Genomic DNA, 15659 nt, shown 5'->3' with positions numbered 1-15659 from the left:
CGCTGCTGGGAGCCGCTTGGGATTCGGGGCACGGGTTCGGTGGGATAACACCCGTCGGTGGCGTCACCCGTGACAGCTCCTGGCCGCGCTCTTCCCTCTCTCCGCAGCGGCATTTTCGGGGAGCGGCTCCCCCTGCGCTACTACCTCGCGGGGGGGATGGTGCTGAGCGGGCTCTTCACCGCGCTCTTCGGCCTCGGCTACTTCTGGGACATCCACGTCCTCTGGTACTTCATCATCGTGCAGGTATGTCCACGCCGGAGGAGGCCCAGGCTCCGGATTTTACCCCCCCGGCCTCATCCCGGGGTTTGTTTTTTTGGCGGCTTTTGGGAATGTGGCTTGGCCCGGTTTCCGAGCGGGAGAACGCCGGGCATTTCCACTCCCCGCAAAACGCGTGGCGTGGGCGCCGAAACCACCGGGCACGCCCCGTTTTGCCGTGCAGGGCGGGCGGCCGGTTTGGCAACACCAACCCGCTCCCAATTTAGCCACGCGAATGATACCGACGGCTCCAGGATTGCTGCAGTGGGGGGGGAAAAAGCCCCCCCAAACGAGTGTTTTTTCAACAGCTTTGGGATGGGGCGGGGGGGGGGGGGGCTATTTTTGGGCCTGGCTACCCCCAACGGCACAGGGGATCAAGTCGGCGCTCACCGGGGGCCGCCGATGCCGCGTAACGCCGCCTGTCTCTTGCCAGGTCTGCAACGGGCTGGTGCAGACGACGGGCTGGCCCGCCGTCGTGGCGTGTGTCGGGAACTGGTTCGGGAAAGGAAAGTGAGTGTTTCCTTCGGCGCGTCCCCCCCCCCCTCATCCTCATCCCTGTCCCCACCCCGGCGACACCGAGCCCGGCTCTGTCCCCGCCAGGAGAGGTTTGATCATGGGCATCTGGAACTCGCACACCTCCGTCGGCAACATCTTGGGGTCGCTCATCGCCGGCGCCTGGGTTTCCTCAGCCTGGGGCCTGTCCTTCATCGTGCCCGGCATCATCATCGCCGCCGTGGGCATCGTCTGCTTCTTCTTCCTTGTGGAGTGTGAGTGGGCGTGATCCGTCACCGGCAGCGTAACGCTGACATCAGCGGGGCCGCAAGTCTTCTCCTTGTCCCTCTCCAAGAATTTTTGGCAACCCCAAATACTTCTTTCCAGCTGGTGGCAAGCCGGGGCGTGGACCCCCCCCCCGAGTTACGCTCAGCATCCTTTGGGCTCATCCAGGCAGGCTCAGCCCCTCGGCTGCTCTCTCCTCTCAGCCTGTCTTTCTAGGAAAGATTTGGGAAGCCCTTTGGGATTTTTACCAGGGTTTTTCGCTAGCCGGGAAGCGGGTACCCGGAGGTTCAGCCCAGCCCCGGGGGGTTCCCAGCCCCCCGTTTCGCCTCTGCGGGGTGAGATGCTGGAGGGAGAGCGGGGGGAAGCAGGGCCGGTCAAGGCTCTCTCACGGGTTCTCCTTTCTCCCTGCAGATCCAGAGGACGTGGGCTGCAGTCCGCCTCTGCATCACGTGAGTCCAGTCGATTCCCAACAGGCTTCTCCTGGGCTGGGTGGTTGCTCAGTTTACTGGGAACAACCGGGGTGGTCGGGTCATAACGCCAGAAATTAGAGGGATGTTCAGTTATCGAGGAGGTTGCTCCAGTGTGAGCATCCTCCAGGTCCCATCCCGGCGGCGAATCTGGTATTTCGGCCCCTTCCAGCAACGAGAGTCACATCTCCTGCTTTCGGCTTTAGATGGCCTCCGACGAGGAGGATGCTGGAGGGGTGACCTCCAATGAGAAGGATCCCGAAGGAGTCACCTCCAACGAGGGGCCACTGAGCATCTCAGGCCAGAGCAGCACGGACCGCTCCGACAGCCCCAAGGAGCCAGTGGAGGAGCCCGAAGCCATCAGCTTCCTTGGGGCGCTCCGCATCCCCGTGAGTCACGGGATGCCCCTTGCGTCGTGACGGGGGATGGAGGAGAGAGCAAAGCCAGGGCAGGTCACCCCATCAATGGGGTGCCCACTGGGCAGAGAACTGGGGGACAACCCGCCATCTGGAGGAGGCTTGGGAGAAGGAGGCTCCTCTGATGTCTTCTCCTCTCCTGCCAGGGCGTGGTGGAGTTCTCCCTTTGCCTGCTCTTTGCCAAGCTGGTGAGCTACACCTTCCTCTACTGGCTGCCCCTCTACATCGTGAACGTGGGTGAGTTTTTGGGGAGGGTGAGGTGGGAGCCCCGGGGGGTTCAACGGCCTGCCAAGGGGAGCATCTCCTCACCCCTCTCCTCTCCCCGGCAGCTCATTTCAGTGCCAAGGAAGCCGGAGACCTGTCGACCCTCTTTGACGTCGGAGGCATTTTAGGTGCGTCACCTACTCAGGCGCAGGGGGGTGGATCAGGGATGACTTGGGGACAACCCTCGCCTTGATGGACGATCCCCTCCGTGGGAAGGCTTTGCCGGTAACCCCGTCTCTTTTCCCCAGAGCACCGTTGCAAAGGTTTATTCGGCATCCGTAGGGCTCAGCAGGCAGCAAACGCCCCTTGCTTTTATTTCGCCATCCAGGTGACCATCGCAACACCTTCCCTTGGGTCTTGCTTGCTCAGCTTCTCCTTTTCCTTAGATAAATAATAGATTTTGCAAGCGTAGAAGAGACCAGAGCTGCGTGCAGGTGCAGGGAAACCATCTGCAGGGAGCAAGAGGCAGGGATAAATCAAAGCCCTTCGCTCTGACGTTACTGCATTTAACCTTGGGGGCGTCGCGCTCAAAAGTTCGGGGATGAAGGAGCATCACGGCGCAGCATCCCGTGGGATTTTGAGCTAAGCCCGGGCGAAGCTTTGCCGCTGGGGCGGTGTGACAGACACCTACCTGTGACTCCTCCTTGCAGGGGGGATCTTCGCCGGCCTCATCTCTGACTACACGGGCGGCAGAGCCACCACGTGCTGCGTGATGCTGGTCGTCGCCGCTCCCATGGTGCGTTATCACGGGGGGAAAAAAAAAAACAAACCAGTCACGAGGGTTTCCTCTCCTCTGGCTCCTTTGAGTCACGGCCGCCTTCCTCTTCCCAACGCCCGGGACGAGCTGGTCATGCGCTCGGCTGAGACGAGAGCTGGGATTGATCCACGCGGCCAGATGGTTCCCAGGGTGGACATTCAGACCTGGGTGCTGGGAGGGGATTGTTGAGGCCTTGACAGCTGAAAAAAAGCCCTTTAGGGTTTTTTTTTTTTTACCTCCATCCTGCCATAACCCTGCTCCGTCTTAATGCCTTGGGGGTCCCACCAAGCCGGTCCAGCTTTTTCGTCTCTTTGCTTTGCATCCCAAAAGCCCCCATGCCGACGGCCTCATGCTCTGCCGGCGCTTGGCCGAGACGTCCTTCCCGAGCACCTGCACAGAGCTCATTTGGCTTCGCTGCCGCAAAAAAACCCGCGGCTAATTAGCTGTAATCCAAGCCTGGCTGGCTCTGGGTCGCCAGCCTCTCCGCTGTGAAGAAGGTGGCGTGCGCTGAAAAGCAGAGAGGCCGCGTCACGTCCAGGTCCCCCCCCCGCTCCGATAGCGCCGGCGGGGCAAATTACCGTCTGGCTTCAGCCGGCGGGGAGGCGCGCGAGCCTCGCCGGGCCATAAATCGCGGCGGCACCTCTCTTTGCCAGCTGCCAGGTATTTCATCTGGCAGGCAGACGGCGGGATGCAGAGCCAAGGGCGCGCTCGGCTCCCTGTCCCGGCTGGCACTCTCCTCTTCAAACGACGCGTAGAGGTTGAGGGGCCGGGCGGGCTGCGAAGTTTGGTGCCGGCGATAATTCAGGTCCCCGTCTTTCTCCGTCCTGTCCCCGGGGTGCTGCTTGGTGCTGCAGGGGAAACGCTTGGGAAAACAGCTGGAATAGCCGTAAACTGGTTCATCTTAACGTCTCTTTTCCAGCTGTTCTTGTATAACCACGTTGGCCAGAATGGCATCGGCACGTCAATAGGTAAGGAGCTCCTCGGCGCGGTGGCTTCCGTCACCAAAGGGGCAGTGGGAGATGCTGCAGACTCACCTGCCTTTATCTCTTCTCTCGAGCCAGGCTCCCGGCCTGGGATTTGAGGGAGGGTGGTGCTGGGTGAGCGTTTGCTGCCTGCTGGGTGGGATGTCCTGGGGAAAACAGAGAAGAACAGGAGGCGGGTGCTTGGGCCAGCGATGTCCGCACGGGGTCTGGGAACGACGGACCCGACGCCCTGCTGCTCCCCGCACTTAAAGACTTAATCTCTCCCCGGGTAACTCTGCGTCCTTCTCGTTCCCTGTAGCGATGCTGATCGTCTGCGGCGCTCTGGTTAACGGGCCCTACGCTCTCATCACGACAGCGGTTTCGGCAGATTTGGTAAGAGGCGCACCTCGGACCCTTGCCCCAGCTGCCTTGCACACCCAAAAGGCTGCTCCCCCTTTCCCAGAGGAATATTTGCTGGGATTTTGCATTTTAGCTTTGTTTTCCAACACCTCCGAAGCCCAGAGGAGAAGGGCAGGGCTGTCGCACCTCGCGCTGCAGTCAGTCCCTTCCCTTAAACACGGCTTTTTTTTTCCCCTGTTGCTTTTTCACCTTGGCTGCACAACTCTGCTTTAGCCCCACTGTGTCTCCCTCTAAGCGCAATCCCGGTGGAAAAATTTGCTGGGAAATCACCTGGGATGGCTGCCGGCTGTTGGCAATCCCGGTTTTGCTGTGGCTTGGCTGCAAGCAGCGTCCGAGTTTGGTCCATGGGGCCTGGGGTGTGAGCGGCCTCATGCTGGGACTTGCCATCTGCGGACCCCGAAGCCGCTTTTCCTCCTTACGTTTTACTCCTCCGTCCCTACAGGGCACCCATGAGTCTCTCAAAGGAAATGCCAAAGCCCTTTCTACCGTCACGGCCATCATCGACGGCACAGGATCCGTAGGTACGTCGAGCGCTGATTTCCCCCACGCTGCGGTGCTGGCCAACTGGCCCCGTGCACGGGACATCTCCTCACGTGCCTCACGTCCCCTCGCAGGTGCCGCACTGGGGCCGCTGCTCGCCGGGCTCATCTCCCCCACGGGCTGGAATAACGTCTTCTACATGTTGATAGCAGCCGACGTCTTGGCTTGCCTGGTAGGTCCCTCCTCGGCGTTTTCTCAGCCTGGATAGTCAAGGGGTCCCTTGTAGCCGCCCACGTGCCACCAGAGGGCAGGGACAGTCCTCGGGAGACGACCGGGCACAGGGCGAATTGCAAAGCCCCATATTGACTCCAAACCTTTGCCTCCATTCGCTTGGCTTCTCCCAACGGCCTCCTCCACGCGCGCTTTTAGTCGATGCGATCTTCCCGAGGAAGAGCCTTAAAATTTATCTGCCGGCGATGGAAACGCTGGTGCAGGGGCTGGGGGCTGCAGAGCCATCGGCTCCGTGGTGATCCTCCACCTTTCCCCTTGCAGCTCCTCGCTCGAGTGGTGGTCAAAGAGGTCCGTGGGTGGTGCGGCTGCATAGCAAGGAAGAGAGGGTACGTACGCACCGTCCTGGGGTGGCCTCCGGTCCCACAATGCCAAAACATGGCGTTGGTGCCGCTCCGGAAAGATGTTTGTTACCCCTTGCTGTCACTGCTGCACCTCCACGCGGGCACCACGAGGCCGTCCGCCTGACGTCTCACTGCTGCGGGCACAAAGACATTTCCACCTCGAGCCAGGGCAGCACACGGGGGATTTTAGCCATCCGTGCCTCGCGGAAGCCTCTCGGTGCTAAACGCGCCATCCTTGTGTCTTTGTAGCTCTAGCGTGCAGCTAACAGAGTCAGTGCTGGATGGGAAGTAGCTTGTGTGAGTATCCCCGCTTGAGCCCCAAGGATTAAATGCAAACGCAAGCCTGATTCCACCCCCGCCCCGATTTTGAGTTTCGCTTGGCGGGCTCGGCTTGGAACAGCCGTACCACTGAGGATAATCTCAGGGCCGAGATCAAGATTTGGGAATCAAAGGATCAAATCGCAACGGCCGGGGAAGACAGTGCGGACGGGCGGGTGGGCAGCGCGTCCTCGTCTCCGGCCGACTTCCGAGATGTTAGCCCAGATGCCCCATTGATTGGCAATGATTAATGCACTTGAAACGACCGAATCCGTAGGCTGACTCGCCCACCCGCGCTAATGAGCTTGATTACACAGAGTGCAAGCTCGCTAATCAAATCCGTGGCCGAATCACTGCAGCGAGGGTGTAAATAATCTCCAAATCAGCACCGGCCTGCCTCCGATTGCCACCGAAGCCCCAGCCGCGAGCACCACGGGGGAAGGGGCTGCCGCCAGCCCGGTGGTGGGGGTGCCAGGTCCCGCACCGCCCTGCGAAAACATTTGGTCCTTTATGTCTTGTGTTTGCAGGTGACAGACCAATAGTCTGGGCCTCGCGCTGCGGTAAGTGCGGCCCAAACCTCCTTCTCCAGCCGCCGGTGGAGGGCTGTCAGGCTCTGCTCTCTTGTGCCGGGGCTGGTTGGGGCGAGGACTGTCCTGGCCAGGTTGCCACCGTCCCCATTTGCACCCAAATCCGGCTGGTTTGTGCCGGGGGAAAGAAGCTAGCTCAGTTTGTGGGAAAACTGCGAGACCTTAGAGGGCTTTGGGGAGCGCGTTGTCTCTGGAGCAGCTTGGAGAGGAGGTGCAAACACCGGGGGTTTTTTACTGGGGACGTTTCAGCTTTGGCCGGAGACAAAACGGTGGCCGGATCTCCTCCTTGCACCTGCTTCTCCTCTGGTCTTACGGCGCGGATGGGGCTGGGGTCGCCTGTCAGAGCCGTTTTCCTTTTCCATCTCGCCAGCAGCACGGTGGCTCCCGTCACTGATCCCAACACCCGCCGAACGGCGCCCACCGCACTCAGCCGGCTCGCTTCTCTCCCTGCAGGTTTAAGGAATTTTGACGCGTCCCCCACGAGCCGCTCTGAGCCGAGAGGCCCGGAGGGAAGACAGAGGCTGGGGCACGCCAGGAGCGTGTTCCTCTCGGCAGAGCCGAGGCTTGGCCTCAGGCACGGCCCCGCGAGCCCGTACCGCCACCACGGGTTTGCTTCGGAGGGAGGCAGCGGCGAGGAGCAGTCCGAGGGCCCTGGCCGACCGGTTTTCTGGGCCGATTCTTCACCCTTGGCCGTTTTATGAATAAAAACATGCAAAACCTGTGTTGCCACTCCACGCCTTTTCCTGGTGGGGCTCGGCCAGGTCTGCGTGGACTCGGGGGCGATGATCGCTTTTCCCCACAGGCAGTCTCTCGTGCAGGCCTGCTCCGTCCCAGCGCTCGGTATTTCAGGACACTGGACCAGGAGGGCTGTGCCAGGTCACTTGAGGCGCCGCTTACTCTACATAGAGAACATCCCTGGGCTTTTCTCCGAGCCCTAATTAAGCTGGTGTTGTTCTTCGTCTCATCCCACTGAAAAACAAAAAAAAACAACCAACCGAAAAAACCCAACCAAAAGCAAGAGAGCATTTTTCCCCGATTATGACGATTCCTAATTTGTACCATTTGGCCCCAAAAGAAGGACCCATAGGCATCTATCAGCCCCTGCCCCATGGCAAACAGCCGCTCACATGCTGTGCAGTTCAGTGCAGGTGGCTGATGGTCTTTCGTTAGACGCCTCCTAATTAAGAGGAGCCACGTGACGGGCGCCTGCGAGCGCCGGGGAGGTGAAACCTGCCGGCCATGCGGGATCCCCCGGGGAGGGGGTGGGTCTGGGAGGCCCCAGCAGCGTCCCTTGGTTAAGGCGGGGGGCCAGCTGCGCGCTGGGGCTTCGACGCGCGAGGAGCCGGGGCGCACGGGGCATTCGCGAGCTGTGGGGTGCGTTTCCCAGCCTGTTTGCCATCCAGGGATCGCGCCTGGGCAGGCTCCGGCTCTCCGCCCAGGGGAGAGCAAGCGCCGGGTGCCCGGGGCTGCGTTTACGCCCGGTATAAATCTGAACTCTCATTGACTTCACCTCCTTGGATCTTAACCTGAGGAGCAAACATCTGGGCCCGATGTGATTTTATTAAGTGCTGATTTCATCAGCGAAGGGGAAAAAAAATTAAAAAAAAAAAAAATCTAAAGAAGAAAACCTGCTGGCCAGTTGGATCAGCTCCCTGTAAACCCCTGCGAGGTGATGGAGCGGCATGGAGGGGGGGACAGGCAACTCGGAGAACGGCAGCCACACGTTCGAGGTGGCTGGATGGCGATGGCCTTCGGTCCTCTCCACGCTGAACCGGAGCTGCTCGACGGGGCTTGCAAATTCGCAGGTTGCCTGCGGATCCCTGGGGGAGAATGCAGGAGAAATGACGGGGCAGGCGGAGGAAAGCAAAATCCCCAATTGCCTTTCCCCCCCCCCAGGAAAATAACCTTCCCCTGGGGCAAACCCCAACGGAGCCATTAGGGAGAGGCATCACGGCAGGGTACGGCAGGGTCTGTCCTCAGCAGAGACAAGGGGCTGACACCGCAGCCTCCCCGGGCTGCGCGGCTCCTGGCAAACGTGGCCTCTGATGGCACGCGGGCCAACGATGCCAGCGGAGCGATGCCACGCACCCGGCTGAGAACGATAATTTCGGCGCACACGTGACTGAGCTTTCGCTTTGCTTAATTGCCATCCACCTGGTGGAGGAGGCCAGGGGAGGGCTTGAAAATACATTTTCAAGCAAAAAAAATCCCACAAACCCTGACACACGCAGGGGCTTATTGCAAAAGCAAGTTGGTTTGGTGGTTGGTTTTTTTTTTCCCCCCCCCCTTTCTTCCTTTTTTTTCCCCCGCCCCGCCACCTCCTGCCTGTTCTTTCAGCTGCTCATAGTTTTTCCGGGACAAATTTAGGCCTGGGCCGCGTCCCGCTCGTGTTTGGAAAGTCTGAGCAGCCTTGGCTGCGCTGCCGGGAGCGAGGAGAAAGGGCAGACGGCCCACGGCAGTTTGAAACCTTAAAAAAAAAAAAAAAAAAAGGGAAAAAAAAAGAAAAAAAGAGCCAAATGCCAAAGAAAACCCCAGATCTCGCTGAGATTTTAGAGACTGAGTGGTGGGCAGGAAGGCAGGGGGGGGATCCCCTGGGTTTGTCCCGGCCAAAGGACTGTTTAAACGGAGCCGAGCTCCTCCAGGAGAAGTCTGCACAACTCACCTCGCCTCGTTCCTCCGCCGCCGGAGAAGGGGCCGCTGCTTTTCCCCCCCGCCCCGCCATGAGCCCCTGCGGCGCGGCGAGGGGGCTGCGTGAGCCAGGAGAACACGAACACGCTCCTGCTGCTGTCCTGCGGATAGGGGGGGGAAAAAAAAAAAAAAAACACAAAATCCAAACAAACCATCGCGCCTGAAACAAGCTCATTAGGAGCCCGTTTGGTCAACGCAGAGCCTGGGTGGTTTTCCATAGGTGACGCCCCGGCCCCCAGCGCGGCGATTACCGTTTCGGCTGAGGTAGCCTGGGAAAGGGTTGCACATATTTCGGAGGAACGCCGTCGCTCCACCAGGCCGCTGTGAAGGTGAAGAGGTGGCTGGGGCACGGGCCGTAATTACCTATGCAAGGAGCAGCCGGTGAACGCTGAAGGGCTTTTTAATTAGCAGCCAAAGGCAAAGCGGGATTCAACGGCAGGGAAGCTGAAGTCAGCAAAGTCAAAGTGGAAATAAGAGGCCAGCTTTTACCAGCGAGGGTAATTAAGTGCCGGCAGAGCGCAGCACGAGGCGTGAGGAATTGCCGTCATTCAAGGACCTTAAATCAAGGAGAGAAGTTTCTCCTGCAGACACTTGTTCTCCCTCCGTTCCCGCTCCGGCACCACTTGGCCACCGGCGGGAGGGAAGCAGCTGCCCTCGGGTCCCGGGAGCCTGTGATGAGCTGGGCGGCGGCATCCCGGTGTGAGAGCATCCCTAACGAGCCAGGTCGGGAATTTAGGAGGTAAAAGGGCTGTTTTCCCACCTGACCTGAAAGCAGCTTGGCCGCCCTCCTCCCAGCGCGCGCGGTATCTCGTGCAAACATCCCTTTGGGCACGGCGGATTCCTGTCACTGGGATTTAGCAGGATTTTTCGCCCGCACGGGGTTGTCGCCTCAGGACACGGAACACCCGGCAGTCCCACCCTGCAAGAAGAAAGCTGGGCTCATTCGCTCGCAGTTTTGGGAGAAAGCTGGGCCGGAGCAGGGCTCCTCGGCTATAACATCTCCCGAGCTCCCAACACCTTTGCCAGCGACTGAGAAGTTGGGATTTAAGCCAAACCCGCCCTCCTGCTACACATTAATTGCAAAAAAAAAAACCAAACCCCAATCATCAGGGTGGTAGACGGAGGCGGATGTGCTAGCGAGAGGTTATTCTCCAGGAGCTGGAGGTTTGGGTGGGGGACAGCAACAAAACTCAGCGTTTGGGACCGGCTGGAAAGCAGCTCCGGCTCATACCAATTCCTTGACGTGGTCCTTTCCCCCCCCCCGCCCCCCCTCCCCCCAAAATAAACAGGAACTGTCTGGAAAGCCCCTGCACGGGGAGGAGCAGAATTGCCCAGAATAAATAAATACAGGGAGAGAGCCCGGGCTGAGTTCATCCAGCTGGTTGTTCCCCGCTGCCAAGGGTGGCGAAGGATGAGGATGGAGCTCAAAATGTTTGGGTTTTTTTTTTTGGGGGGGGCGGGGGGGCAAGAGCACATGGGTCTCTTTCCCCAGTTAACGGGATTTTGGGGAAAGCGCTGAAATGGCCTCCTTGTGCAAGAGCCACCGCGTCCCTCCCGCAGCACGGCTTTCCACTCTCCCCAAAATCCTCCCCCGCACGATGAGCCTTTTGACTGATTTTAGTTACAAAAGGATTAAGGGGAGAGAAAAAGCAAATACCAAATACCTTGGCTTTATTTACGGCGCAAAACTGGAAGAAGCTTCACATTTCTGCTTTTAGGGTTGGGTTTTTTTTTTTTTTTTTTAGCGCCCCCAGCTGCTTTTGCCATGGCTTCCCCATTCGTCGGACTCAAAGCCTGGCAAAACGCCGCCGTCTCCGGCTGGCACGGCTTGCCAGCCCGGCCTCACCGAGGGTCTGCGAACCGGCCCACCGCTCTCGCACAAGCGCGGGGAATAAAGAGACGGCAGGCGCGGAGCCGGAGCGAGCTGCAAGACTAGCTTCGTGTTCATAAATGTTATTAAGATGATGAATTAAATATGAATTTTGTTTCAGGCGTAACTTCAAAATCACCAAGAGACCCGACACGCTTGTGTTGCATAAATGCTTGGCGTGTTCCTGAACACGATAGTTCGACTCCCTTGGACATAGGCTTCAGGATAGGAAGGGATTGAGCGTTTACGCGGCTGGAAAAGCAGAGACACCTCTCCTCTGCCTTTTTTTGAAATGTACTTACACGTTTTTAGCTGACCGAGTTAGGGCTCCTGGGTGCTGGGGCATTTTCTGCAGGGGAAGCGTCGCTAGCTCTGCCTTATTAATCTTTCATGTCCTGATAGCGATATTTTGTGACTGACAGCTGGCAGGACAGGGCTGGGAGAAGCCAGGCGGTTCTTTTATCTCCCGTTCACCGTCTTCAGTTCCAAATGAAAAAAAAGACTGATTCTCTAAAATGGGAAAAAAAGGAATAAAATCTGCGTGAGAGCTATGAGTTTCTTGCCCTCGGGTTTTTGGGCTATATTGCCCCTGACCACAGCTCAGGGCTGCGGCACCGTCTTGCACTCGGCTTCGACCTCCCGGCAATACCTGCTGCCCACTCCGCCGTGAAAGGCTGAGCGTCTCCATCCCTCCGGGGCCAGAAAAGCGCGAGCTGTAACGTAACTCACCTCCCCCGGCTACCACGGGGCGCCTGTGGGAACCTCTCCCCGGCGCAGTACGGATGGTGAAGGCTCCTTCCCTGCTCCAGAAGGCTCACGCCACGCCCCGGGCCACTGAAACGCTTTTTCTCCTGCAAGGAAGTTAAAAGCCACGTGAGATTTCATGCAAGAAAACAAACCATCGCGGTCGAGGGACCGCTCGGACAGCCCAAAGCGGTTGTTATTGCTAGTTTAGTACAGACAGACGGCCTGTGTGAGCCGCTGCTATCAACAGATTGATTTGCCGCACGGGCACGAGGCCGAGCCGTCTGCCAGCTCAGAGCTCGGCCCAGCCTCCCCGCTGCACTTCAGCGGGGCCCTTCCCATGGAAAAAAAAATAGGGAGAAAAATGGGATTTGACCCCATGGGCTTTCCCTTCAAGTGGAAAGGTATCGGAGCTGACTACCAGCTTCGGCACCAGCCTGAGCAATGTTTTTATGTTTTAGGGCAGCGGAAACCGCGAGCCTTCGGCTTCCTTCCCAGGATGACAGTCCCCAGCCAAAGGGACCGTCCCCAACAATGCTGAATTTCCAAAAACCCCCGCGCCTGCCACAGGAAAAGCTGGTTTTCAGAGACGCTATCACCAAAGGGCGGCAAAAGGTGACGATCCTGGAGAATAAATAAAGACTGAGTCAGGGGTTTCTCAGAAAGTTTTATTAAACTACGGTGAAAAAGGAATGATAACAAACCGTCTCGTGCGGACAACGATAACAAACCATCTTGGCTCAGTTCAGTTCATTGAATCAAGGGTAGTACAAAGTGCGTGGATTTCAGCTCTCTTGGAAAAGAGAAAAGCAGAGAGAGGTTAAAGCACCTTTTCCATCTGCAGAGTCCTGGAGAGGAAGGTGCTCGTGCTCAGTCCGAACTTCGCTTTTAAAGATGGAAGACGCAGCGCTGGTGCGAGCGACACATTTCGCTTGCTTGGCCGGCTCTTTCTGAGCTTGGAAAAAACCTGACGTCAGCGGTCTCCTGGTCTCCCTTCCTGGTTTATTGCCGTGAAATTGGGATTTTTCTCTTCGTGGGAATTGCCGTCTCCGGTTGCTGCTAGCTGTTGTGGAGCGGTTTGGCATACACCGGCTCCATGAGGTGGTAAATCAGGAGCAGAAACAGGCAGCCAAGTACGACCAGGCTCATCACAGCCAGGAGGACAAAGCGGCCGATAAAGAAGGTGTCCACGATCTGCAAAGAACGGAAAAAACCGACACGTTACAGCTTAGGTCTGCTCCGGGAGCCTGGAAGGAACACGCCGCATCCTGGAAAAGAGGACTATCTGAGAAGATCACCCCAGGAGGAAAAACTTTGGGGTTCCCCCAGATTTCTCCCCTCGCTTTTCATTCCTGACACGGGTGTGCGACAAACGATTGAAAGAAGAACCCCTTTCCTCTGAAAAAAGCTGCTGGTGGGAAAGCTAACGTGGAGGAAAAGAGCAGCACAGCACCAAGCACAGGGAAGAAACACGAGTCAAAAGCTCTCCCTGGCCACAAATCGCCTGGCGCTGCAAGGAACTGCGCACAGTTCTTCCCTTTTAGAAGGAAAATGGGGGGGGGGGGGGAAGGAAAAAAAAGATTAAAAAAAGAAAGATACAGCGGCAAGGCAAGACACAATGAGATGCCAACCGCGAGAAGGCTGGCTATGAAATCATCCTCTTGGCTCCTGAGACTACCCCAGAGCTCTGCTCACCCCCGGCTCGGTTTGATAAATCGCATTAGCACACGCTCAGCCTCGGTGTTGCTGCAGAAAAAGAGTCTCTTGTGAGCGACGCGTTGGCTCCTTCTGCACGTTTCACTTTTTAATTAGCCAATTAGCAGAGTTTCGGTGCAGAAAGCCCAGGTCATGTATTATTGATAGTCAGGGCAGGTCCAGTCCAATTGAAGATCCGAAAAAAAAAAAAAAAATAAGCTTTCCATTTCTGTTGGCCTCCTGGGCACAAACAGGCGCTCAGCTGCCCTTCATCTCACTTCCAACCTTTACACAAGCAGGTCCCACGCAAGGCAGAGAGAAGAAAAACTACAAGAAGCTTTAGCAGGGATTTACACAGATCAAGCTCTAGAAGAGCAATAATTGATGTGCGTTAATAATAGAACAGAGGAAACGGCACCTAAAATGCCACAAAACTCTGTGTATTCAAAGCCCAAAACACTCCGGGAAAGCTCAAGATCATGCAGGCAGCTTGATGCGACCTGGAATCGGGGGAGATCCCAGTGCCTGACAACAGAGACAAGGGGCCGCCTGAAAACACAGATGGCTCCACACTTGAGCACGGCAATCACCTACAAGAGAGCCAAAATTACGTTACTGGGTGTTAAAATAGAAAACAGAGCTGCAGGAAAGTGAGAGGCTGCAGAATTTGAGGGAAAACGATCAAAACTACCTACTATGTGGCTATCGGCGTGCTCCGGGGCGTGTTGGATGATGGAGGCAGGTGGGGTGGATGGAGAGCTGGGACAAAGCTACAAAAGGGGATGGCAGAGGGGGAGCAGAAGCTGCTGGAGCTCAGGGCTGAGCTGGGAGGGATGAAAGTACAAGTGCAATTCCTGCACGGAGCCCCTTGGGCCTGGAAGAATGGGAGCCAGACCCCACAGGTCACATATAACTGCATGTAAATAAGGAATTTTATTAAGGAAATAAACAGATCCTTGCTCCACGAGCGACACAGCCTGCACTGATGGCAGCCTGTGCCAAAGGAGGAGCCGCAGGAGATCAAAGAGGCAGCGCAGAGCAATCCCCGAGGTAAAGATCCATCCTTGGGGCCTTGGGGTACCCATGGGACCCATCCTTGAGGTAAAGGCCCATCCCCGGTGCCTCAGGGACGCTGTTGGAGCCCATCCCTGGGACCTCAGGGCGGCCCTTGGGACCCATACCTGAGGTAAAGGCCCATCCCCAGGGCCATTCTGGAGGGTAAAGGCCCATCCCTGGGACCTTGGGGCGGCCCTTGGGGCCCATCCCTGAGGTAAAGGGCCATCCCCACAGCCTCTGGACACCCTTGGGACCCATCCCTGGGGCCATTCCTGGGGTAAAGGCCCATCCCCAGTGCCTCAGGGCAGTCCTCGGGGCCCATTCCTGGGATAAAGGCCCAGCCCCAAGGTCTCGGGGCATCCACGGGGGCCAACCCCAAAGTACAGGTGCACACATGGGGCCTCTGAACAGCCCTTGGCAGCCACCCCTGAGGTAAAGTCCCGTCCCCAGGGCTATTCCTGAGGTAAAAGCTCATCTCCAGGGCCTCGGGGCAGCCCCTGAGGCCCTCCCTGAAGTAAAGGCCCATCCTCAGGGCTATTCCTGAGGTAAAAGCTCATCTCCAGGGCCTCAGGGCAGCCCCTGAGGCCTTCCCTGAAGTAAAGGCCCATCCTCAGGGCTACTCCTGAGGTAAAAGCTCATCTCCAGGGCCTCAGGGCAGCCCCTGAGGCCTTCCCTGACGTAAAGGCCCATCCTCAGGGCTACTCCTGAGGTAAAAGCTCATCTCCAGGGCCTCGGGGCAGCCCCTGAGGCCTTCCCTGAAGTAAAAGCCCATCCTCAGGGCTATTCCTGAGGTAAAAGCCCATCCGTGGAGCCTCAGGGCGGCCCTTGGGGCCCATTGCTGAGGTAAAGGCTCATCCACGGTAACGTCCCGCCACCCCCGGCCCCGCTGGGCCCCGCAGGCCGCGGCGTGGGCTCACCTCGTCGGCGGCGGCCGCGGCCGGGTGCTCGTCCTCCCGGGGAAAGAGCAGCAGCGCGGCGCTGAGGATGGCAGCCCCCAGCGTCACCAGCACCACGGCGAACCTGCGGGGGAGAGTCGGGCGGAGCGGCCTCAGCACCGGGCCCCGCCTGATCCCACCCCCCCCGCATACCACTCTCACACGTTTCCCGCTGCTCACCGGGCCCGGCCGGCCGTGCGGGACAGCGCCAGGCACAGCAGCAGCGCCAGGCCCCACAGCAGCTGCAGCACCAGCACGCCGGGCCCCACGCCCAGCGCCATGCCCGCCATGCCGCTCCGCCGCCGCTTTCTCCCTAGCAACCGCGCCGCGCCGCCG

General features: G+C 58.4%; 2 protein-coding genes across 13 annotated transcripts in view; one reads left to right on the top strand and one right to left on the bottom strand.

The window, feature by feature from the left end:
* The window catches only part of SLC37A2 (solute carrier family 37 member 2), a 10256-nt gene extending 3200 nt beyond the window's left edge, over positions 1-7056 (top strand). Inside the window, exons 5-19 of one of the 6 annotated variants that reach the window (XM_074561269.1) lie at positions 108-243; positions 689-765; positions 856-1022; positions 1444-1481; positions 1706-1888; positions 2062-2152; positions 2245-2307; positions 2830-2915; positions 3856-3904; positions 4218-4291; positions 4761-4839; positions 4933-5030; positions 5351-5415; positions 5680-5727; positions 6789-7056. In XM_074561269.1, coding sequence (XP_074417370.1) covers positions 108-243; positions 689-765; positions 856-1022; positions 1444-1481; positions 1706-1888; positions 2062-2152; positions 2245-2307; positions 2830-2915; positions 3856-3904; positions 4218-4291; positions 4761-4839; positions 4933-5030; positions 5351-5415; positions 5680-5722 — 1249 coding nt within the window. In that variant the 3' untranslated portion in view covers positions 5723-5727; positions 6789-7056. Of the gene's footprint in view, positions 1-107; positions 244-688; positions 766-855; positions 1023-1443; positions 1556-1705; positions 1889-2061; positions 2153-2244; positions 2308-2829; positions 2916-3855; positions 3905-4217; positions 4292-4760; positions 4840-4932; positions 5031-5350 lie in introns of all 6 variants that reach the window. The other 5 variants (XR_012584082.1, XM_074561270.1, XM_074561268.1 and 2 more) reach the window with 5 other exon arrangements.
* On the bottom strand, positions 6906-15659 carry TMEM218 (transmembrane protein 218). 7 transcript variants are annotated; one of them, XR_012584083.1, is made up of 8 exons: positions 15504-15652; positions 15306-15408; positions 12467-12831; positions 11623-11744; positions 11196-11403; positions 9784-9942; positions 8998-9386; positions 7105-8155 (listed from the first exon to the last, which is right to left on the bottom strand). XR_012584083.1 is itself a non-coding variant. In XM_074561274.1 (7 exons), exons 3-7 carry the CDS (start codon positions 11237-11239, stop codon positions 6906-6908), a joined length of 921 nt encoding a protein of 306 aa, XP_074417375.1. In that variant the 5' UTR covers positions 11240-11403; positions 11623-11744; positions 12467-12701. The 7 variants fall into 7 exon arrangements, 6 of the variants coding, with proteins under 6 accessions (XP_074417375.1, XP_074417377.1, XP_074417379.1 ...); XM_074561274.1 differs by lacking the exons at positions 15306-15408; positions 15504-15652 and having other exon boundaries at positions 6906-7304; positions 7964-8155; positions 8998-9124; positions 12467-12701; XM_074561276.1 differs by lacking the exons at positions 15306-15408; positions 15504-15652 and having other exon boundaries at positions 8998-9124; positions 9275-9386; positions 12467-12701.

Source organism: Larus michahellis, chromosome 17 (genome assembly GCF_964199755.1).
Source record: "Larus michahellis chromosome 17, bLarMic1.1, whole genome shotgun sequence".
Lineage (NCBI taxonomy): Eukaryota > Metazoa > Chordata > Aves > Charadriiformes > Laridae > Larus > Larus michahellis.
Note: the sequence above shows the minus strand (reverse complement) of the source record. Positions and strands in the feature narration are given on the sequence as shown.